The 19,148-nt window shown below is 42.4% G+C and overlaps 1 protein-coding gene across 4 annotated transcripts in view; it reads right to left on the bottom strand.

Annotated features, from left to right (window-relative positions):
* Nucleotides 1-3,262: 3,262 nt before the first annotated feature.
* THSD7B (thrombospondin type 1 domain containing 7B) overlaps nucleotides 3,263-19,148 on the bottom strand; it is a 306,528-nt gene continuing 290,642 nt past the window's right edge. For all 4 annotated transcript variants that reach the window (XM_050340404.1, XM_050340408.1, XM_050340405.1 and 1 more), the window contains exons 22-29: nucleotides 17,918-18,063; nucleotides 12,799-12,958; nucleotides 12,284-12,457; nucleotides 12,110-12,205; nucleotides 10,955-11,037; nucleotides 9,781-9,973; nucleotides 6,151-6,238; nucleotides 3,263-4,439 (exon numbers count right to left, since the gene is read on the bottom strand). In XM_050340404.1, the coding sequence (XP_050196361.1) occupies nucleotides 4,358-4,439; nucleotides 6,151-6,238; nucleotides 9,781-9,973; nucleotides 10,955-11,037; nucleotides 12,110-12,205; nucleotides 12,284-12,457; nucleotides 12,799-12,958; nucleotides 17,918-18,063 (1,022 nt within the window). In that variant the 3' untranslated portion in view covers nucleotides 3,263-4,357. The remainder of the gene's footprint in view (nucleotides 4,440-6,150; nucleotides 6,239-9,780; nucleotides 9,974-10,954; nucleotides 11,038-12,109; nucleotides 12,206-12,283; nucleotides 12,458-12,798; nucleotides 12,959-17,917; nucleotides 18,064-19,148) is intronic.

Here is a 19,148-nt window from a genome sequence, read left to right as displayed (position 1 = left end):
GGCTACAGGAGAGCTGGAGAGAGACTTTGATAAGGGTATGGAGTGATGGGACAAGAGAGAATCACTTTAAACTGAAAGGAGGTCAATTTAGATTAGGAAGAAACTCTTCGCTGTGAGGGTGATGTGGCACAGGCACAGGTTAGTCAGAGGATTTGTGGATGCCCCATCCTTGGAAGTTCCAGGTCAGGCTGGATGGGGCTTTGAGTGACCTCGTCTAGTGGAAGGTGTCGCTGCCCACGGCAAGGGGACTGGAACTGGATGATCTCTAAGATCACTTCCAACCCAAACCATTCCTATGATAATCTTTCAAGAAACTAGCTATGCCATGTTAGAAGCAAATATGAATAACTTCATACTTACCAAGATTAATCTAAAATAGAAGTGCTCAAAAGACTTTTTTTTCCCCTAAGATTTATTCATTTCCCAGTGAAACAGCCCATGAATGCAAGTGCACTTAAGCAAAGAACACTCTGCAATTAGGCTCTTCTTTGACACATATGAATACAAGCACAAGCTAATTTACAAGTCTTTAGCTGCATTTTCTTGTAGAAAATTTTACACTACTCTGCTTCCAGAACAAAGAAAATTAGTCTTTGCTCTAAGCACCTGAAGTTCAAGAGTCCAGTGACACTTGTAGTGTGGTTGCTGGGGGGGAGTACAGTTGGGATCCTGCCCTCTGAATGGGAAAGCTTCCCAAGACTTCAGGATATTTCTGCAGGAAAAATGTAGTTTGATTTTACATACCTCATACAAAAGCCCCAATGCTGGCAGTGTTGAAGCACAATGAGATGCATAGACGTGGTACTTGTGCATGCAAATATCCCATGCATTAAAAAAAAAACCCCAAGTTGCAGGTCTTACAGCTGTAATACCAAAGCAGAAAACACCTGGCACCAGACATTGAAATCAACAGAGTTGAAATAAATGATGACAAAGTGCAGACTCTCGTTACCTGGTTATTATCTACATGGGCAAATTGCCAGGCCATTTGGCAAATTCTTCACCCCCAGATGCCTCCACTCACAATCACAAATGTGTCTTGATGGGATGCCCTGGCTGGGAGTACTGGAATGACCTTCCTGAATGGGACCAAGATCTTTGTCCTGTCTTCAGCAGGGGACAGCACCAGCACCAGCACCAGCACCAGCTAGTTCAGCAAAAAGTTTAGAAATACCAAATAGGCAAGAATTGGGAGTAATCCTTTTCCCGTATCATGGCTCACACTTTGGACAATGAAAGGCAGGAACTGACTCCAGTGCTCCCACAGGAGGCTGGGCATCCCCCCACAGCAGGATATCCAGGGCTCTTACAAGCAGCAGTAACCTTGGTTTCTGTCTAAACAACTGATTCCTGGTCTTGCACTATGCTGCATCCTCAGCCTCATGGACTCTGTAGGGCTACCAGCTCCTCGGTTCAATTTCACAGCTTAATTCAATCCCAAATTATCAAATCCATGCAATTACCTCATGACATTTGAATCACCGTGCTGTCCAAGCTGGACGAGGAGCAGACACGGGTTTGTGTCTGAGCCAGCAGACAGCGCACAGCCAGCAGCTGTCTGGAACAGCAGCCTCACGAGCCTTCCCTGCTGCTCCTTTTCATTTTACAAAGTCAAACAGGTGCACTCATTCCCCAGAGGGCACTGCTGAACTGCAACAGCTCTGCAGCAGGCACTGTCCCTCGGCCCTGTGCACCAGTGCCCCGCACAGCCCATGCATCCACACTGCATCATCCAGACCCACTGGGAACTGTGGCCAGTCCCTGTGGCCAGGAGGTGCCCAAGTGGGGACAGAGAGTGGTGAAGGGTGCCAGAGTGAAACACATCCCCAGATCCATCAATATAAACACGCTTTGCATGTTGTACCTGGATATCCTCGCCTCCCCAGAGCAGCTGACCAAGCAGCTGACATCTCCTGCACTGGGTATAGAATCATCGAGTCATGCAATGGTTTGGGTCTGAAGGGGCCTTAAGGGTCATCTTATTCCAGTCTCCTGCCAAGAGCAGAGACACCTTGCCCTAGACCAGGTTGCTCCAAGCCCCATCCAACCTGGCCTTGAACACTTCCAAGGATGGGTCATCCACAACTTCTCTGGGCAACCTGTGCGAGTGCCTCACCACCCTAATTTCTTCCTAATACCTGATGTAACCCTGTCCTTTGTCAGTCTGAAGCCATTCCCCCTTGTCCTGTCTCTCCATGCCCTCATCCAAAGTCCCTCTCCAGCTTCCTCATAGCCCCTTTAGGCACTGGCAGGTGCTCTGTGGTCTCCCTGGAGCCTTCTCCTCATCACAGTTTGGACTGTAATTTACCCCGATGTTGAGGGCAATGACCACATGTTGTAGCTGTCATTTTGCTATTATTACAGCAACTTTCCCACTCCAATGCCTTGTTGAACAGCATGCTTAATTGACTTTATCCCTTCATTATGCAAAGAGTACCATTCTCCTCACATTGTATCCCATAGCCAAGATATATTAAGATCTGGCAGTGTTCTTCCTAATAGCACTAGATCATTAATCCCCTTGCAACTGTTACTCCGTACATGTTAGTCAGCAGTTCAGTACAGGGCACCGTTAAAAAAAGATTTAGGGCCACAGTGTTACTGGGAAACACTAGATCCTGCTTTTTATTCCATAAACAGTTACAGATCAAAGGTGGGAAGCAGGGACAGCAGAACATCTTCAGGGGCAGAAAAAAGTGAGAAAATATCCCCTTGCAATTCCATCAGCCTTTCTTTCTAATGAGGGAAGAGAAAAGCACATTCCTGACCCTGCTTCAGTGACACACTAACACCTCAATTCGATGCTGAGGGAGCAGTGCTGGATGGGTGGGATCCTGATCTGGGGCAGGAAACCTATCTACAATTCCATCATTTTCTCAGTAATTTTGAAATCTCTTTACAAAGGCTGTGAATAGCAACATAACAACACGAGCAATGCCTTCTGCCCCAGTTACACCCACCTCTTGTGATGATCCAGGTAACTGCAGATTGGGAAGGACCACATAGGTGCTGGGCTGTAAGCAATTCTTTTTTTTTTTCTCTTCTGCTTATTGGAATAAGCAGCAGCATTGGGTTAAAAATAACCCTTCTCCAGACCTGCAATTATTCTCTTGACTTGCACTTGTCTATACTCTCTTTTTCACTAATCACTGCAGCACAAAATATGCCAGAAAAGTTTGGAATCCAAGTGCAACCTCAGACACAGTAAAGGACTAATAACACATGTTGTTTACACACATTTAATTCAACATACCAGAAGCAATTGTCTCACTCTCTTTAGCATTTTATTTGCTTATAAATACAAGTCAATACCACAAGATGGCACTTTCTTACTTGCAACACACACTATTATAAACACTTACCCTCTTCAAATCTTCCCAGAATTTTACGACATGTAACTTCTCAGTGGTTCTGAAACATTTAAAAAAGCAAAACCTTCTACAAACTGCATTTGTGTTTGATGTATATTAAATGAGGTCAGGTAATTAAATTCAAAAAAAGGAATTTATAAATATTTCAGATAAGAAAATTTAAATACAAAAGCAGAGTTTGTATTAATTAAACTGAATAACAATTGAAACTGGCCATAATGTATCTACATGGTTTAATTTAATTTAAAATACTTTTTAAACAATCAAATCCTCTAGCCATTCATTAAAACACCTATCTACTCAACTCTTTAAAAAATATTCTTGGTTAAGAAACCACCTAAGCTTTTTCATAACAATCCTTATTCTGTCCCGTAGGTGGAAATGAAGCAAAATCATATTCCAGACTAGAAAACAGGATAAGAAGGAAGAAACTTTAAAAAACCTGATAACTTCAGACACTTCAACTCCTTCTTCCTTGCATTTCTCAAAATACATGATCTGGTTTTAAAGTCTTTGAACGAAATGTAAACACTAGAAAACTCATTGTTGAAGTATGTGAAGAATAAAGTACCCTGCACTAATATAGTGCATAATGATGCTGTGTCAAACTTGTCATTTACAGTAAATGTCACATTTTCCTTGGGATTGTCATGCCTTTTTTTTTTTTTAACTAATTCCTTTTGATGTCTGTAGATTCTCTCTCTTTTTTTTTTTTGCTTTTTTTTTTTTTTTTTAAATTCCCATTGCTCAACAGGAAGAGCTGTATTTTCTGGTCTCTTCAGAAAAGCTTCACAGGATCCAACTTTTAACTCCTTTTTTTTTTTTTTTTTAAATAAAGAAATAGCAAAGTTTTAAGCTTGCAATACTTCTGTTCTGCCCAGTATATTACACATCAGGAGATTCCTCAAAAAACTGAGAAGTCGGAGAGTTCCAAAAGAGAAAGCAGTTAAGGCAGTTGATGTCTAGATTTGGATTTCTTTTACGTGTTACATGTCAACGTCTCCATCGTAGGCCAAGGTTAGAGGCTTCTGCTGTGGAGGAGGGCTTTGATGCTGCTTCGTTTTTTTGCTGCAAGGAAAGTATTTCAGAAGACAAAATTATAAACTGTAATAGGCTCAGAAACTTCATCAAAACCTGAACTTCCATAAGAAAATCAACATCCCACACTGGCTATTTAATTTTGTAACTGGGTGATGCTGCTGCACAGTGACTACTTCTAAGACAGACCACATGCCCCCCACACTTGTGTGCTCTCACGTGTGTGGTACTGACACACAACCTGCCAAAAATGGGCAGCCAACTGTGCTCCTCATCTGCAGAGGAAATAAGGCACATTTGTTTCCCGTCTCTTCTCACAGCTGACAAAACAAGGGAACACCTCGCAGAAAAATTGGAACACAAGCTGTCTAGGAGTGGGACATTCTCATTTTTCTCTGGCGTGGTATTGAAGCAACAATAATTATTATTGAGAAATACATTTCCTCACCAGCCTTCAAGTGATGGAGAAGTGGGTAATGTTATTTAAAAAATCCTCTGTATCCTCCAGTGTGAAGCCACAGAGAAATGGAGCTACATGGCTTGGAAAATAAGGGAGCTGCAAGTCCTAAGCAGCATCCAAACACTATCATTTGAGCTTTTAACCAAAGAGAGAGACTGAGAGAAAGAACAGAAAAATGAGGGGGGATAAACTGGTGTTGGATGAAAGAGGGCAATGATGCTGTCAGGTTGTGAGTCTCTCGTTGCCTGCCCTGATCTGGCAGGGGTTGGGTCAGCTTGCACCATTAATGTTTGTAAGTTCAGGCCAAATCCCTGGGCATTGCCTTTTCAAATATTCAGACCAGGGAGTGCAACAAGCTCTGCCAAGTCAGGCCCATCACCCTGCCTGGTGCGACAGGGCAGACAACTCCCCTCCCAGTAAAGCCCAGCACCAGTGACACACTGGTGTAGACCAGGACCCGGTACCCTGCCTTTAACAGTGTCTGGCAACAGCAGCTTTAGACACAGGGCATGTTTCCACCTGACATATTCACTGCAAAAACCTATTTAGGGATTTCCTGAGCTGGAGCATACATCCAGAAAACCACAATTAACACCAGGAGACCCAATCTCCCGTGAACTGTTATGCCATCTCCAAATCCATTTATCTTCCTGGCATGCACAGTCCCCAGCAGCAGTAAGCTCACAAGGTAATAATGCACTGTGTGAAAAATAATATCTTTTGTTTATTTTAAACGAACGTTTCATCAGATGCCTCCTACTTCTTTTACTGTGGGAAATAAAAATTCCCTAGCACCCTTTTCTACCACATTCATGATTTCATAGATCTCTATTGTATTCCCACATCAAACATCATTTTCCAACTGAATGCCCCCATTCTATTTAGTCCTTCCTTGAGCAGAAGCCAGCTCCTCGATCCAATCATTCTCCATGCCTTTCTTCAGTTTTACTTTATCTTTTTTTAAATAATACAATAAAACCCCTTTCTAATCCCAGCAGAAGTCTGAATAAATAAAAGGTCCTACAGATAATCAAAAAGAATTCTTTCCCTGCATGGCCACCAAACTTCTTCACAATATCGCCTGTTAACAGTTACAATTTTGGAGTTTTAATTACTCTGAGATAGGGGCCAAATGAAGGCACTTAGGTAATCCAATCTCCATCCTTTCCTAAAGCCTAGAGGATTAAATCTCTGCAACACAGAGTGTTGTGATACAGTTTGGATTGTTTAAGTAAAAGCAAACTAGCTTTTATTTGAGGACAAAACACATGCCATACTCACCACATCAGATAGGATGTAAAAATCAGGAAAACTATGATGAAGAACCCACCAGCTGATACTCCATACACCCACATCTTCAGTTTACCATCTGTTGAAGATGAAGAAAAAAGGACAGAGGGATAAAAGGGGAGAATAAAAAAAAAATTGTTCTAAAATGCACAAAAATTCAAGAGATTAATTAAAGAGAAATTAGTAGCATCACTGATGGGAAATGCAGCAAGGACTGGCTGGGAATAACCCATACACCCCATATTTTTGATAGCAAAGGATATTTCTGTAAAAATCAACAATTTAAAAGACAAAATGCTGGCTTTGGTAAGGAGCATAGATTTTCCTCAATGAAAACTGAAACTGAACTCTTCATCCCAGTTTTCCAAAGCAGTGTTACTTCCTAACCCTGCTCTGGCTGAGCTCCCATAGCTCATTACAGGCAGCCTGGGCTTATGGTGCAGCACAGAAACACAACCCAGGCAGGCTCCTGCCCAGGGGAAGGAGCAGGGATGCAGGATAATTGGGGTACATTCACTTCAGAGCCCCAGTGGCTGCTCTGGCAGAGGCAATTCAATGCTGAGCTGACCCAGACAGACAGAGGTAACACCTCATATGTTCAGCCCAAAGAAAAGAAGGTTGAGGAGGGGTGGGACCGTTCTCCATAAATACTTGGGGGTCAGCTGGGGTAAACACCAGCGAGCACAAGTGGACAAGCTGCTTTGAGCTGGAAAACACTTGGGCAACAAATGGGAATAAATTCAGCTTAGAATAAAAACAAGAATAGGCTTTGTAACAGTAAGGCGGATAAAGTTGTGAAAGAGCTTTCTGGCTGGGCCACAGCAGCAGGAGACACGACTGGCTTTAAGACAAGGTAAGGCTCTTGATTGGGCTGTTTGGGTTGCAGTGACCAAGGACCCATGGAGGAACCCCTCCATGCACACGTGGGCTCGAGTCTGTTGAAACCTTCTATTGTAGCAGAACGCTTTATCTGCACAGGTCCTTAATTACAAGCTTTGCATTAATAATAACAATCAGCATTTCTGTTTTTCACTCTGTTCTGCCTGTGCAGCTCTCCTTGAGGGGAGAAGGTTTGGTACTTTTCCATGCAGCAGCAGTCTGAGCTGATTCACATCAACAGAGCTGCAAATACACACTGGAGGCAGGAACAGGAACCGGTGCCGTGCCCACAGACACGGTTTGACAGAGGCCATTTCAAACTCAGTCATGTGAGAGGGACAATCACTGAGCCTGGTTTACATTTTATGTTTGAATCACAAATTTTTTTCAAAGGGAAACACATTTAATCAGATCCCATTCTTTCTCATTTTTCTTCCAGGCTTTGTGGAAAGGCCTCTCACATATTTTCTCTTCTCCTTGAAACACTTGCAGACTACCTCCCACGTGAGAAGAGTTCTGTTTGTCAGGTTTGGGTTGGTTTGTTTGGGTTTTTTTCTGAAGTCTAGGTATGAAATCTGTTGCCCTCTCAACTGGAGAAGGCCAAGAAACATTTAGCAGTCCTGCAAAGGGACTGTCACAGCCACAAAAAGGCATCACAGCATGTCTGCTATGAAGGCAGCTCTGCTCTCCTTCCCCAACAGAAAGGCATTGGACCATGTCATCTGACAATTTAAGCAATGCTATTTAAATTGCCTCTCTACTTGAAAAAAAGTTTCTGTACCTGAACTCTGGCCTCCCAGAGTGTGGTAAAGAGAGGAAAAACACAGCCTGATTTGAAATCAGTTCTGTGCACTCCTGCAGAGCATTTAGAAGAACAAAAACATCAGCCTCATTAAATCATAATAAAATTTGTGTTCCACACTGTAAATGGGAAGGGAAATCACAAATTAGCTGGAGAAAGGCACATGTGCTTTCACTGACAGATAGAAGTCCTTAGACATGCACAAATGTCAAGGACTGTCGTGCTGCAGGGTGGAAAATGCCATCCATACAGGGAGCATTCACCACAGACCTGCTATCAAGAGCAGAACTTGCAGGCAACGGTGGTTTCCTGTGGAGCCAGCACTAACTATTGCAAACTCCCAGACTAGGGAGCCTGAGAGCCTCCTTAAGGCAAGTAATTACATATTTTGCCATGAAGTTAGGCAAAGGGCAGAGATTTGAAAAGCACCAGCCTTCAGCTGGGGTCTGAAGGGCACACACACAGACTGAAGAGTTAACTGCAGGATGCCATGGGGTTGGTGATACACTTAACACACAGGGAGCACCTTTATTCCTTTCCTGTGCATTGTTTCTATAACATTTCTGGCCTAAAATTAAGTAACACTGTGTTCTGTAAAAGCTCCTTAGTCCTTATTTCTGTTACAGTCCCTGGGGGAGAGTTGGCTCCCAGATGCTGCACTGAGGTCAAGCCCACCAGAAGTTTTCAGGGCTGCAGATTTGAATGTTGATTTAAAAGCAGAGGATTGCATCCACCTACACCTCCCTCCCTTTTTCTAACCCCACAAAGGTATCAGCCGAAGAGATGACACCCAAGTAAGACAGCCTGCAGAAGGCCAGGGATGCTGAAAAATGGCAATTAACCCCAAACCTGTGACTCAAACTGATGTTGAACTGCGTGGGCTTCTGGATGAAGGGCTTGATCGAAAACCAGACAACTTCAGAAGGCTTTGGACTGAGTTCTCTGAGCTCAGAGACTGTCAACGCAAAGGTTAACCACTGTATGCAGATCAAATATGTAAATGTAACATTCAAAGTGCGATCACATATATCAGACAGAATTATGGCTCCCTGAATCCCCCTAACACAACCTTTTGTTACATGTTTTCCAAAGTCTTGTGTTCATTAGAAACTAATTGCAAACAAATGCAGTGTCAGGTACCAGAAGAGGGGGAAGACTGAACTGCCACTATTTTAGAATACAAGGAGAACAAATATGTTTCAGTAAAACTTGGTGCACCTGACACATTTGCTTCCCATTTTAAAGCCCTATTTGCATTCCAAAAATTTATTTTGGATGAATTCATCGTCAAAACAACAGTCAAAATGGGAATCAGCTATTACTACAGCACTAGTCCTGTGGACCAGCCTGGGCCCATCCAGTACATGGTTCCATTTGGGAAGGATTTTATGCTGTGGATGTCAAAGATCCACCTGGGATGAGCTGCTCGGGCACAGCAACTTGCCTGCTTTTTTTGGGGTGGTTTTAATGTCATAACTTCAATATTTAAACTCTAAACTCTACACTTTCTACCCTGTTCTCTTCGTATATTTCTGAAATACGGCAAGAAACAACCAGTGCTTTGTTTAATGAAATCCTAAGCACTTTTTGCTCTGAATCTTCTGAAGTGCTGGTGATCAATATCTTTCCTAGTCCAAACATATTACCTTCTAGAAACATATCATCAGATAATAGTTCTAAGCATCCCCCCAAATCACATATAAGTATACTTTTGCAAAACATTATTGCTTCATTCTGTCTTTGCTCTCTCTCAACATAAGAGATTGTGATTCCTCTGTATAGGCACAAAGGCATGAAAGACAGCACACAAGTCAGAAACTGGGAGGCTGCTCTGCAGCTCCCAGACACAATCTCTGATGTTATGATCTACAAAGCTTGTACCTTTCTTCTACAGAAAAATTTTAAAGACAATTTATTCCATTCATATTTAAGTTTTTCACCTGGATTAAAAGGTTGAATAGACCATCCTTTGAAAATGTCATGCATTTTTGAGTTGACAGGTTTATTTTTTCCAGCAATGGTCTTAACATCGGCTTTCTTATCTTCTAAACCTGGTACCTTCACGCAGTAATCCAGGAAACCATTTGATCTCATTACTTCCGTATATCCTCGCTCACAACCGCAGACTCCTCTCTGGAGATAAAAAGGAATTCAGCATTAAACCAGACAGTGCCCCCTCACAGAACAGTGCACTCCAAAAGAAAACCACGAACAAAACTGCAAGGTACAACCTGCACGTGCAACTTCACCACCACCAACGAAACCAAACCAGCCTAGGAACTGGGGCCTGCAAAACCGTTTCGGTTCAAAAAGGCAAATATATCTGGGGAATTGGTTGAAAAAGAGTCTGCAGTTATGGAGAAGCCTAACATACAAACATTTTCATCACAACAGGCTTAATAACAGGAATCTGTGGCAAACTCCTCTTGTCACTGACAATTTTCCCACCGACCTTGCTGGGCATTAGAAGACACAAACCAGAAGCAATTCCCCTTCAGACCCAAACCCTCCTCCTCTATCTCCATTCCAGTATTTCACAGGGCTATCTAAAATGAAGCTTTCTTGTGGCCACATATCCACTGCCTTGGATCAGTCCAGGTAGTTTGTTCAAGAGCTTTTTAGAAGTCTGTGGACTTCTAGATACTGCATTTTATAAACTTCTGCTTTAAAACAGTTTTTTTATATTATTTTTCTTTGCTAATTGCCTTATAATGTCTGTCTGAGAGTCCTGATTATGATCCAAACAGGTGACTGACTCTTTTATCTCCTCTTTTACAGAAGTTCTAAACAGCCCATTTTCTATGGGACAGTATAATAGCATTGAATGAAATCTCAACCAATAAAATTAAACCAAGAGTCCCAAAACACCTCCACAGAACAAACCCTAACCTGTAACACCTGATACAAACCTGTAACACCACATAAACACTCCATCACTCGTTTGTGCCTGTTTATGGTTTCCTTTCAGGATGAAATTCCCACAACTTCCTCGAGGTGGTACCACGGACACACTAAACTATTTTCTAGGTCCTGGAATGCATTTAGGATCCAGATGCTAATTGATTAGATTTCGCAGTGCTAATTTCCTAACCATAATCTGCAGCAAGCAATTACCTGTGTGCAGTAGGAGAAGGGTTTTCTACACGCCGGGCTGCAGTGCCGAACTTCCGCAGGTTTGGTCCGAAGAGGACACCCTCCTGGAAAAGAAAATACTGAGTGCCTCCAAGGGCATGGTTTTTTGACTTGGATCACCACAGTGTGATAAGTTCTTGCTTGCTTACTTGTTTTATATAATTAAACACTAGTCTATTAAGCACATTAGCATAATATCTGCAGGCATCGTAATTATTAATTTGCCTTAACAAGGCAGGGAATTATTATCATACCCATCTTGTTAATGGAGAACAGCGATATAGAGATATAAGCAATTTGCCACTGGCCACATAGGAAGTTAGGGAAAGAATGGGGAATTAGATGCAGATCTTCTGTGTCCTCATTAATGTCTTATCTACATAAGAAGACATAATCCACATAACGCCTTTGCCCATCCTCACTCGGGGAAGCCTGTGCTTCTATAGGAATAAAAATATGTTAATGAGTTCTCAAATACTTGGCAACCTTTGCACATAAGACTTTTGTTATTATCTTAAGCAGTCGTCATAAATAGAACTAGGTAAAAACATCTGCATTTTCATTTCTACTCTCTCCTCATTCACCCTGTGCATATTGAAAGAGATCCCATGGATATGCAAGCCCTACTGCCTTTGCCAATCTCTTGTGGAGCTTCAAAGTTCTGCTAAATTTCCCTTTTCATCCTGCACAGGCAGAATTTGTAGGTCACAGTGACAGCAGGAACCTCACAGTTTGAGTGATTTGAGATCCCTGTGTGTTGAAAGGAAGAAGAGGTACAGAAGCTGGGGTCTCTACCACGTGTGCAATGTTCTCTTCTGCTCTCCACAGGAAGGTTGCACTGATGGCTGTGCAAGCCAGCCCAGGCAGGCCTCTAGGATGTGTACACTCATTTCTTCTTGTGAGCAGCCCAACAGTAAGGATAACTAGCCCAAATACTCCCATGTCATATGTGTGTGATGTTGACCTGACAGCAAGGCTGGTGAGCTCCTGTCTGTCTTTGCTATACACAAATCTAAACTGAAATTCTGGAAGAGTGAGGAAGGATGTCCAACTCCCTGTGAGCAACAGATGCAGAAAAAGAACAGTCTGGATGGAGACATTTCATTCATGTTCGTGAGAGGCAATTTGGGGAAATACCTGTGACATTCATTCCATCCGAGCGCTGACACCACACTGCGCGAACGTTGTCTTGCCAAAGGCTGGTTTTCCACAGGTAGTCATAACACTTCCCTCCTGCAATATCACCACCAGTTAGTCTTCACCTTGCAACAAATCCAGAATAAACTCTTGAAAGGGAGGAAGCCAAGCTACCTGAGCAAGGCCGAGTTTCCACCTCTTGCCCGGAGCAGCTCTCCTGGTTCTCCGGAGACTGAACGATGAGTGCCCGGGATCGGGACTGGCGCCCCATTGTCTCAAAGCTCCTGCCATTGATGCAGGTGAGCTCGCAGGAGCTCCACTCTGACCACTCTGTCAGGTGGCAGTCACCTGCACATTGAAAGAATAAATCACAGTGTCTGCAAAAAGAATCAGCCTCGAAGGACAAGGACAACCTAAGCATACAACAGCTTTAACAGTGAAATATCCCAGGTATGTCATCCACTGGTAAGCAATATTCGGATTTTCTGCTTCATGGGGAATCTCATTTTCTCAAAAAACAAAGGAAGTCTTTTTCAGGTGGTCTAGAAACAGCAGAGTGAGCATTTACCTGATCTGCTGAAGCACAAATTCTTACTACAACAGCTGACAGCACTCAGAGCTACGGGAGCATGTCCACCTCAGACAGCTATCACAGCCAGGAATGCACTGTGACCTCCCAAAGACCTTACCTGGGCAAGGCACAGAGCAGGGTAACTGCAGGACACTCTCTTTTGATGGCAGCTCACCACATAATGCATTTTCTACTGGTTTGGACGTAGCAGAAACAGATGCATCATGCACTACACATGTGAGGTTGCGGACTTGCAATCCATCTCCACACTGTCCACCCTATAAAATAACAGGGAACAGAGGCACACATCACTGATGTTAGCAGATGACAGAAGAAACAGATTTGATTCCACCTAAAATGTGTTCAAAGATACAAAGTTGGTCTTTGGACGTCAACAGTATCCCCTGCAAGAGTTATGAGAATCTCTGTACACATCTCTACAGAAGCTCAGAGGCAGGGGCAGAGCCAGACAGAAAAGTGTGGGGAATGTAACCCAAGCTGGGGACGAGGTGGGTACCATAAAGGATTAATACCATCTTTGGGGTCAGCCCTTCATGCCTTTTACTCGAGCCAGTGAATTTCCTGATTCTTAATTACTGCCCAGTTACATGAACACAAAAATTTTTGGCTTCTCTAAAGAAACAGCAAAAATCCTCCAGCAGAGTTAAGTGGGCTGCCAGGGTTATTGTGCATTAGGTTGGCTGTGTAATGTTCTAAAGGGAGCGACCACTTCTGGAGCAGATACGAGATCACCAACTCAAGGGACACACTCCACCAAAACATCAACCCAAGCCAGCCATCACCTGTCAGCACTAAACCCCATTTGAACAAGCAAAAGGAGGCCCCATCTGAGCCACTCCATGCTCATCCAGCCCAGTTCTGAAAAACTTAGTCATATACCAAACTACTTGCTGAAGATGACTTCCTCTACTGCAAAATCAATACTGTGTGGCTAAAGCTATGGTCAAGGGCTGAGGATGCTGTGAGAGCTGAAGTGCTGAGTCTATTTCTAGGGGCTGGCATTGTCTCCTTCTCATCTGATAAACAGAGCTGCAATGCTGTTGAGGTGGATGCCTTAAACCTGCATGATGCCTAAGAACGTGCACCTGAAGCCTTGAGGAAATGGCACTTAACAAAATTCAGTAAACAAAACTCAAGAAGAAGGAAGAAACATGGCTTTTATATAACTGAGGGATGTGCTCCTTTGGATTTCTTGGCAGTGGATTTTCTTAAAATAATGGACTTCATCTGCAGAACAGAATGGCTCCCACTGAGTGCATTCACTCAGCAGCAGGTTTGATAGCAGGAATGTCAAGAACAGCTCTCCTGCACACACCTGGCTGCTTTTCACTGTCTCCATCCCTTCTGTTGCAGACCCACAATGAAATGGAAATAGGAGCATAACTAGCTGGATTTAGAGAGGTTGCTAATCAAAAGCATTTTAGAGATTAGATTTACTATATGCAGCCAGATTCCAAGCTTTTAACACCATGTTTCACTTTAGTCAGGATGTAACTTACTGTTCTAAATTACTGTTTCACCACTGAAGCCTCTATTGTGGTCTGAGATTAATGGTGTGTGAATAACTCATGCAGCTGTCAATTGAGTTGGAGTGCTTAGAAATGGCTGGTGGAAACAGAAGAAGATGTGAGAAAATTCTTGGGGGAAATGGGCACTAATCAAACTGCAGCATTTCCAGTTCAAAGTGGCTCAAAGAGTGACTGAATGAATGGAGAGGACAAAGTAAGTTTTAAAAAATATTCTTCTTCTTCTATAAACAACATATATTTATATACATATCAATATATAAATACTAATAAGAATACTGAGATATAAATAGGTCAAAACAATATTTTTTCCAGTAAAATAGTCTCTCTATAAAAGTCCATGTGCAACACTCTTCATTTTTATATCGCACAACATTGGAACTACGTTCATATTTCAATGTTAAGAATGAAAAACAAATATAAACCATGAACTTTTAACAAATCCCAAAGATCAAGGTTTGCTTTTCAACAGTGGCTTCCATTTGCATGCTTTCTTTCAAGACCTTAATTTAACACACTTAAAACGTGACCCTGTCACTTACAGTAGGAGATCCTTTTTGGTATATTTGGAAAGGTCTTAAGCAATGCAGGAATACTGCCTTAACTTCCTTATCATCTTCAAAATTATTCATGTCCCCGAAATTATACATCTGAAGTTCTAGTTAATAAGTGTGGAACCAGAGGAAGTTTGTGGCAGCAATGGTACACTGAGGATTCAGGGAATAGCTGCTAATCAGAGAACTGCCAAGGAAACCATCACATATTTGAAACTCAGGAGAACAAATCTGTATTGTAAATGCTCTTCCTTTGAAGGTTTGATCCTCTGAGGTTTGCCTAGAACCGGGATTTGTCTCCTGAGTTATGATCTCCTTGCTGGAAATACATGAGAATTTGCTTTCCAGAGGGGACTCCTGTCATTTGGCTGCAAAAATTTCTATGCTGACCCTACAGAGGATGTAGAACCCATCCTGGATTCCCTAAATAAAGCCTGGACGTCCATGCCCCTCCACCAGCACCTGCAAGGAGCCTCCCCCTCGTATCCTCCTTGAACCAACCACCACTGGTAAACCAAGGAAAAGGTTTATACCAGGACTGTGTTTGACAGCCAGGTACCTCTGGAATTCAGCAACACACTAACGTAAAGGTAGCATCGTCCACAGACCTCCCACATCACCCACATATAACACACTAATAAGACAGGAGATAACATCCCCAATAAGATGCCTTGCCCAGATGTGCCTTTAAGAAAATTTCTCCCTTTTCGGCTTTTACTGGGGTTCATGTGTTCACAATTATTTTAAGTAAAGAGTTGATTGGTCAAATGCTTTCACAGGTTGATAAGCATTTAATCAGGTAAAAGTCTTCTCTAATGAGGGAACATTGCGTGATCACATTTAAGGGAGTGCTTTTCAAACACATTAGAAAGGAAAGGTTTTTAGTTTGCTTAGGAATGTCAGCCAGCTGATGTTTGATAATGCCTAAGCTACTTCACTTACATGCCTTTAATGGAAAAAATGATCAACAGTGTCAACCACTGCTAAAATTCTTTTTTAAGCTTATCAGGGTAAACCACTTCAGCTCTAGGAGGATAATGATTAATGCCCTGTAACCCTTTTAAGATTGGGCATATTGACCAGTTCCCAAATTCTGCATCCCTCTGAACACAGCAGAAATGCCCTATGCCACCAGCAGGTGTGGCTGGGACATGTGTAATTACTTGGAGACCAACGCACTGATTTCCACACTGTGACAATCAACAACGCAGAACACGTACAGCAGGCTCTATTCCTAAACATGCAGACACTTCTAATTATTCACGTGAAGTCAATTTAACATGAAATAGTCCTTCTACAACTAGGAAATACAGTCTCAGTTATCTCATAATAGAAGGAAAAAATATTTTGGCCTTATAATTAGTTGTCCTGCCTCTATTATTACAGGAAGACACTTTCACACTATGTATTTTGGTTTTACCATAGGATGCATTTACCTTATTTCACAAAGCATCCTTGAAAACAGGACTTCTAAAAGCTTTCTTTAGAACGCAGGCTTAAGCTTCTTTTCCAGTAAAGCACAGGAATAAATCACCCGGTATTTATGAACTACATTTAATTCCTAAGCACCTCATTAAAGAGAAGTGAACATGAATAGAATGGCTCCTCTCCAAAACAAAGCAAAGGGTAGAGAAACTACACAGTGGTAATTTAAGGAGAGAAGCAGGCTCTATCTCACTGAATGAGGGGATGATATCTGAGTGAGGGGAGGCTGTGATTATTTGCTCTGAGCTGAAATTTAGCTGGGTTCTGGACGAGCTCACTTTTAATCTGCCAATGTGTTATTTATCTGGAGTGAGCCAGGGCGTTAATTCAGCTTCCCTACTAATTCTTTTATCAGCTATGTTAGCTTCTATGGTTGAAGGTCTGTTCCCTGATGTTTAACAGGATTTGTTTCAATTAGCTATCAGATGATGCTATCATTTTGTTATATTTATGTTATACATAAATAAATACTGAATGCAGCACATACAAAGACCACATTCACATCATTAGTTGCAACGACCTGATTATAGAAAATACAAATATATTTCTGTTTCTCTGATCTTGGACTGTCCAAGGACTGTCACGCTCCAGATTTCATGTGTGAAAACATGGGAAAATTCTGGGTATTTATTGTGCCACTCACATATTCACTACATGTCTTTTTTGAACACCACATAGGTGTTCAAGGCATTGGCAGTGTGGGAGGGGGCAGAGCAGAAAACACAAGGCATGTGTGTCTTTATGTGCATTATTGGCCTCAATCTCTTACATGGTATAATGTGAGAAGCAGGCACAGATCTGGCACAGGTCCTGTCCTCTGGGACCAGACAGGGCACTTTTCCACTCAACCACACTTCTCTCACCTCCATTTCAGCAAAGCCAGATTTAAGCAGCCTGATAAACCTCACTGTGAAAGATTCACCTCTCCTTAAACTGGGTTACCAACTAATATGTTTTAATATTGGAAATGCGATCTAACAGATAAAGAGAGAAGAAAAGGCACAGAGGGGAAGAAAAAGTCAATTCAAGCCTGACGCAAGTCACTGACAGTGAAAAAATGATGGCTCTGGTGCTGTGCAGAGGTGCCAAGTACAGGGACAGCACATCAGAACTGAATCCAGACATTTTTAGATCATTAAAAAGATAGCCAGGGTAAGGAAAAGTAGAAACTAGCCCCTCATAAAAGAACTTGCACTACTGTACTGGATACCTGGTGGGGGGGAAAACCTGCTATACAGTACTTTTTAAAAAAAGGAAATAAAAAAGATAAAAAAGGCTAAGCTCTCTTGATATCTAATGCATCTATTTTCTTCCTCGAGTTATTTTATATAATTAAATTATAGGTCATCACGTCTATGCCCACTCAAACACATTCACTCCATAAATCCCTTTTAATAGCTCTATAAGCTTATGATACTTGAACCCATATTGCTATCTATGAAGGGCTGCTGATGGTTGGAAGATGAGGTGCAGAGACTTACCACTCCTGAACTTCCCCTGCTTCCCTGTGGATCTTAGCAGCACCCTCACCAGCCACAGAGACAGTGAACAGCAGCCCCAGCTAAGCCCGCAATGTCACGATGGGTGTTGTGGCCCATCCCAGGCACGGGGAGCCCCTGGAGCCCACGGGGAGCACCAGAGAAAGCCTTACCTGGACTCTGCAGGGAGACCACGGCCCCAGGAGCCAGCTGTAGCAGGGCTTCACTGGGCAGCTCCTGTGCTGGGTGAGCTGCTCCGGGCAGGGCCGGCCCTCGCCCGCTGCCCGCAGGACCACCGAGCGCCCACGCACCATCTGGCCTAGGCGAGGGGAGAACACACACACGGTGAAGCACAGACAGGGGGAGAGAGAAAGACAGGTTTTGTAATTTATCAGCATTCCCAGCGCATTTCCCACCACTAAAATCTGCTCAAAGAGCAGTTAATTGGGAAGACTGGATAATACGGATGTGATTGCTAAGTCTAAGAAATGCAGCCACTGATATTTTCAAGCACGCTTTTTAAAACACGGTTTTGTGTGTTTTCCAAATATAGTATTTGTTTATGCAGCACATTTAAATACTTGACTAAATCCTGATTATTAAATATGACAAGAAAATAATTCCTATGGCAGCAGCATTTCTACCACTACGTATTCAATATGTTTCCAGAGATTTTTAACAAATGAAATTTTCTTTTTATGAGCAATTATGTGGACCTAATTTGAAAACTGCAAACACTGTAGTGGCTATTACCATCCATAACCACTTCTACCATTTCCATTAAAATCCTATTTATTATTGGTGAAAACTTCTTCAGCCACTGAATGGAAAAAGCAATTATGTTACTACTTTTGAACTAATAAAACTGAATATATTCATTAAAGTTACAGCAATTCCATTTCCGTCTCCTTTGCTGTCCATTTATGTCCAGGAATGTTTTCACTCAAAATGTTTCAATTAGAATTCTGGCTCCAATTAAAAAGAAAAGTGGAAAAGAAAGAACCCTTATGCAATAGAATGCAGAAGATTGTGCTGGACACAAAATTTCTGCCTGGTCTTCCAATATGTGTGGATTTGAGTTAAAAACTAAAAGGTCTGGGCATTAAGGGCAGACACAAACAAGAAGGCAGAGGCGAGTGGTAATTGCTAACCCAGAGAAAAGGAAGAGATAAGGTTTTGTGGTGGAGCTCTCCCATTTGGATCACAGCCCTTCAGCTGCTTTTGTGAGCAGAGGGGAGTGCAGGGGGAGCAAACACCCTGCAAATCGGGGAGGCTGCCATATCCAGCCAGATCCTTCTCCCAGCTATTTGTGCACATCCTTTTTAATTAAATTTTAATTAATACTGCAGGTGTAAGGCACATCTCTAATAGCTGTCATTGGCACCACCTAAAGAGCAGGGTTTC

This window comes from Myiozetetes cayanensis, unplaced genomic scaffold, assembly GCF_022539395.1.
Source record: "Myiozetetes cayanensis isolate MyiCay16 unplaced genomic scaffold, myiCay2020 scf9, whole genome shotgun sequence".
Taxonomy (NCBI): Eukaryota; Metazoa; Chordata; class Aves; order Passeriformes; family Tyrannidae; genus Myiozetetes; species Myiozetetes cayanensis.
Note: the sequence above shows the minus strand (reverse complement) of the source record. Positions and strands in the feature narration are given on the sequence as shown.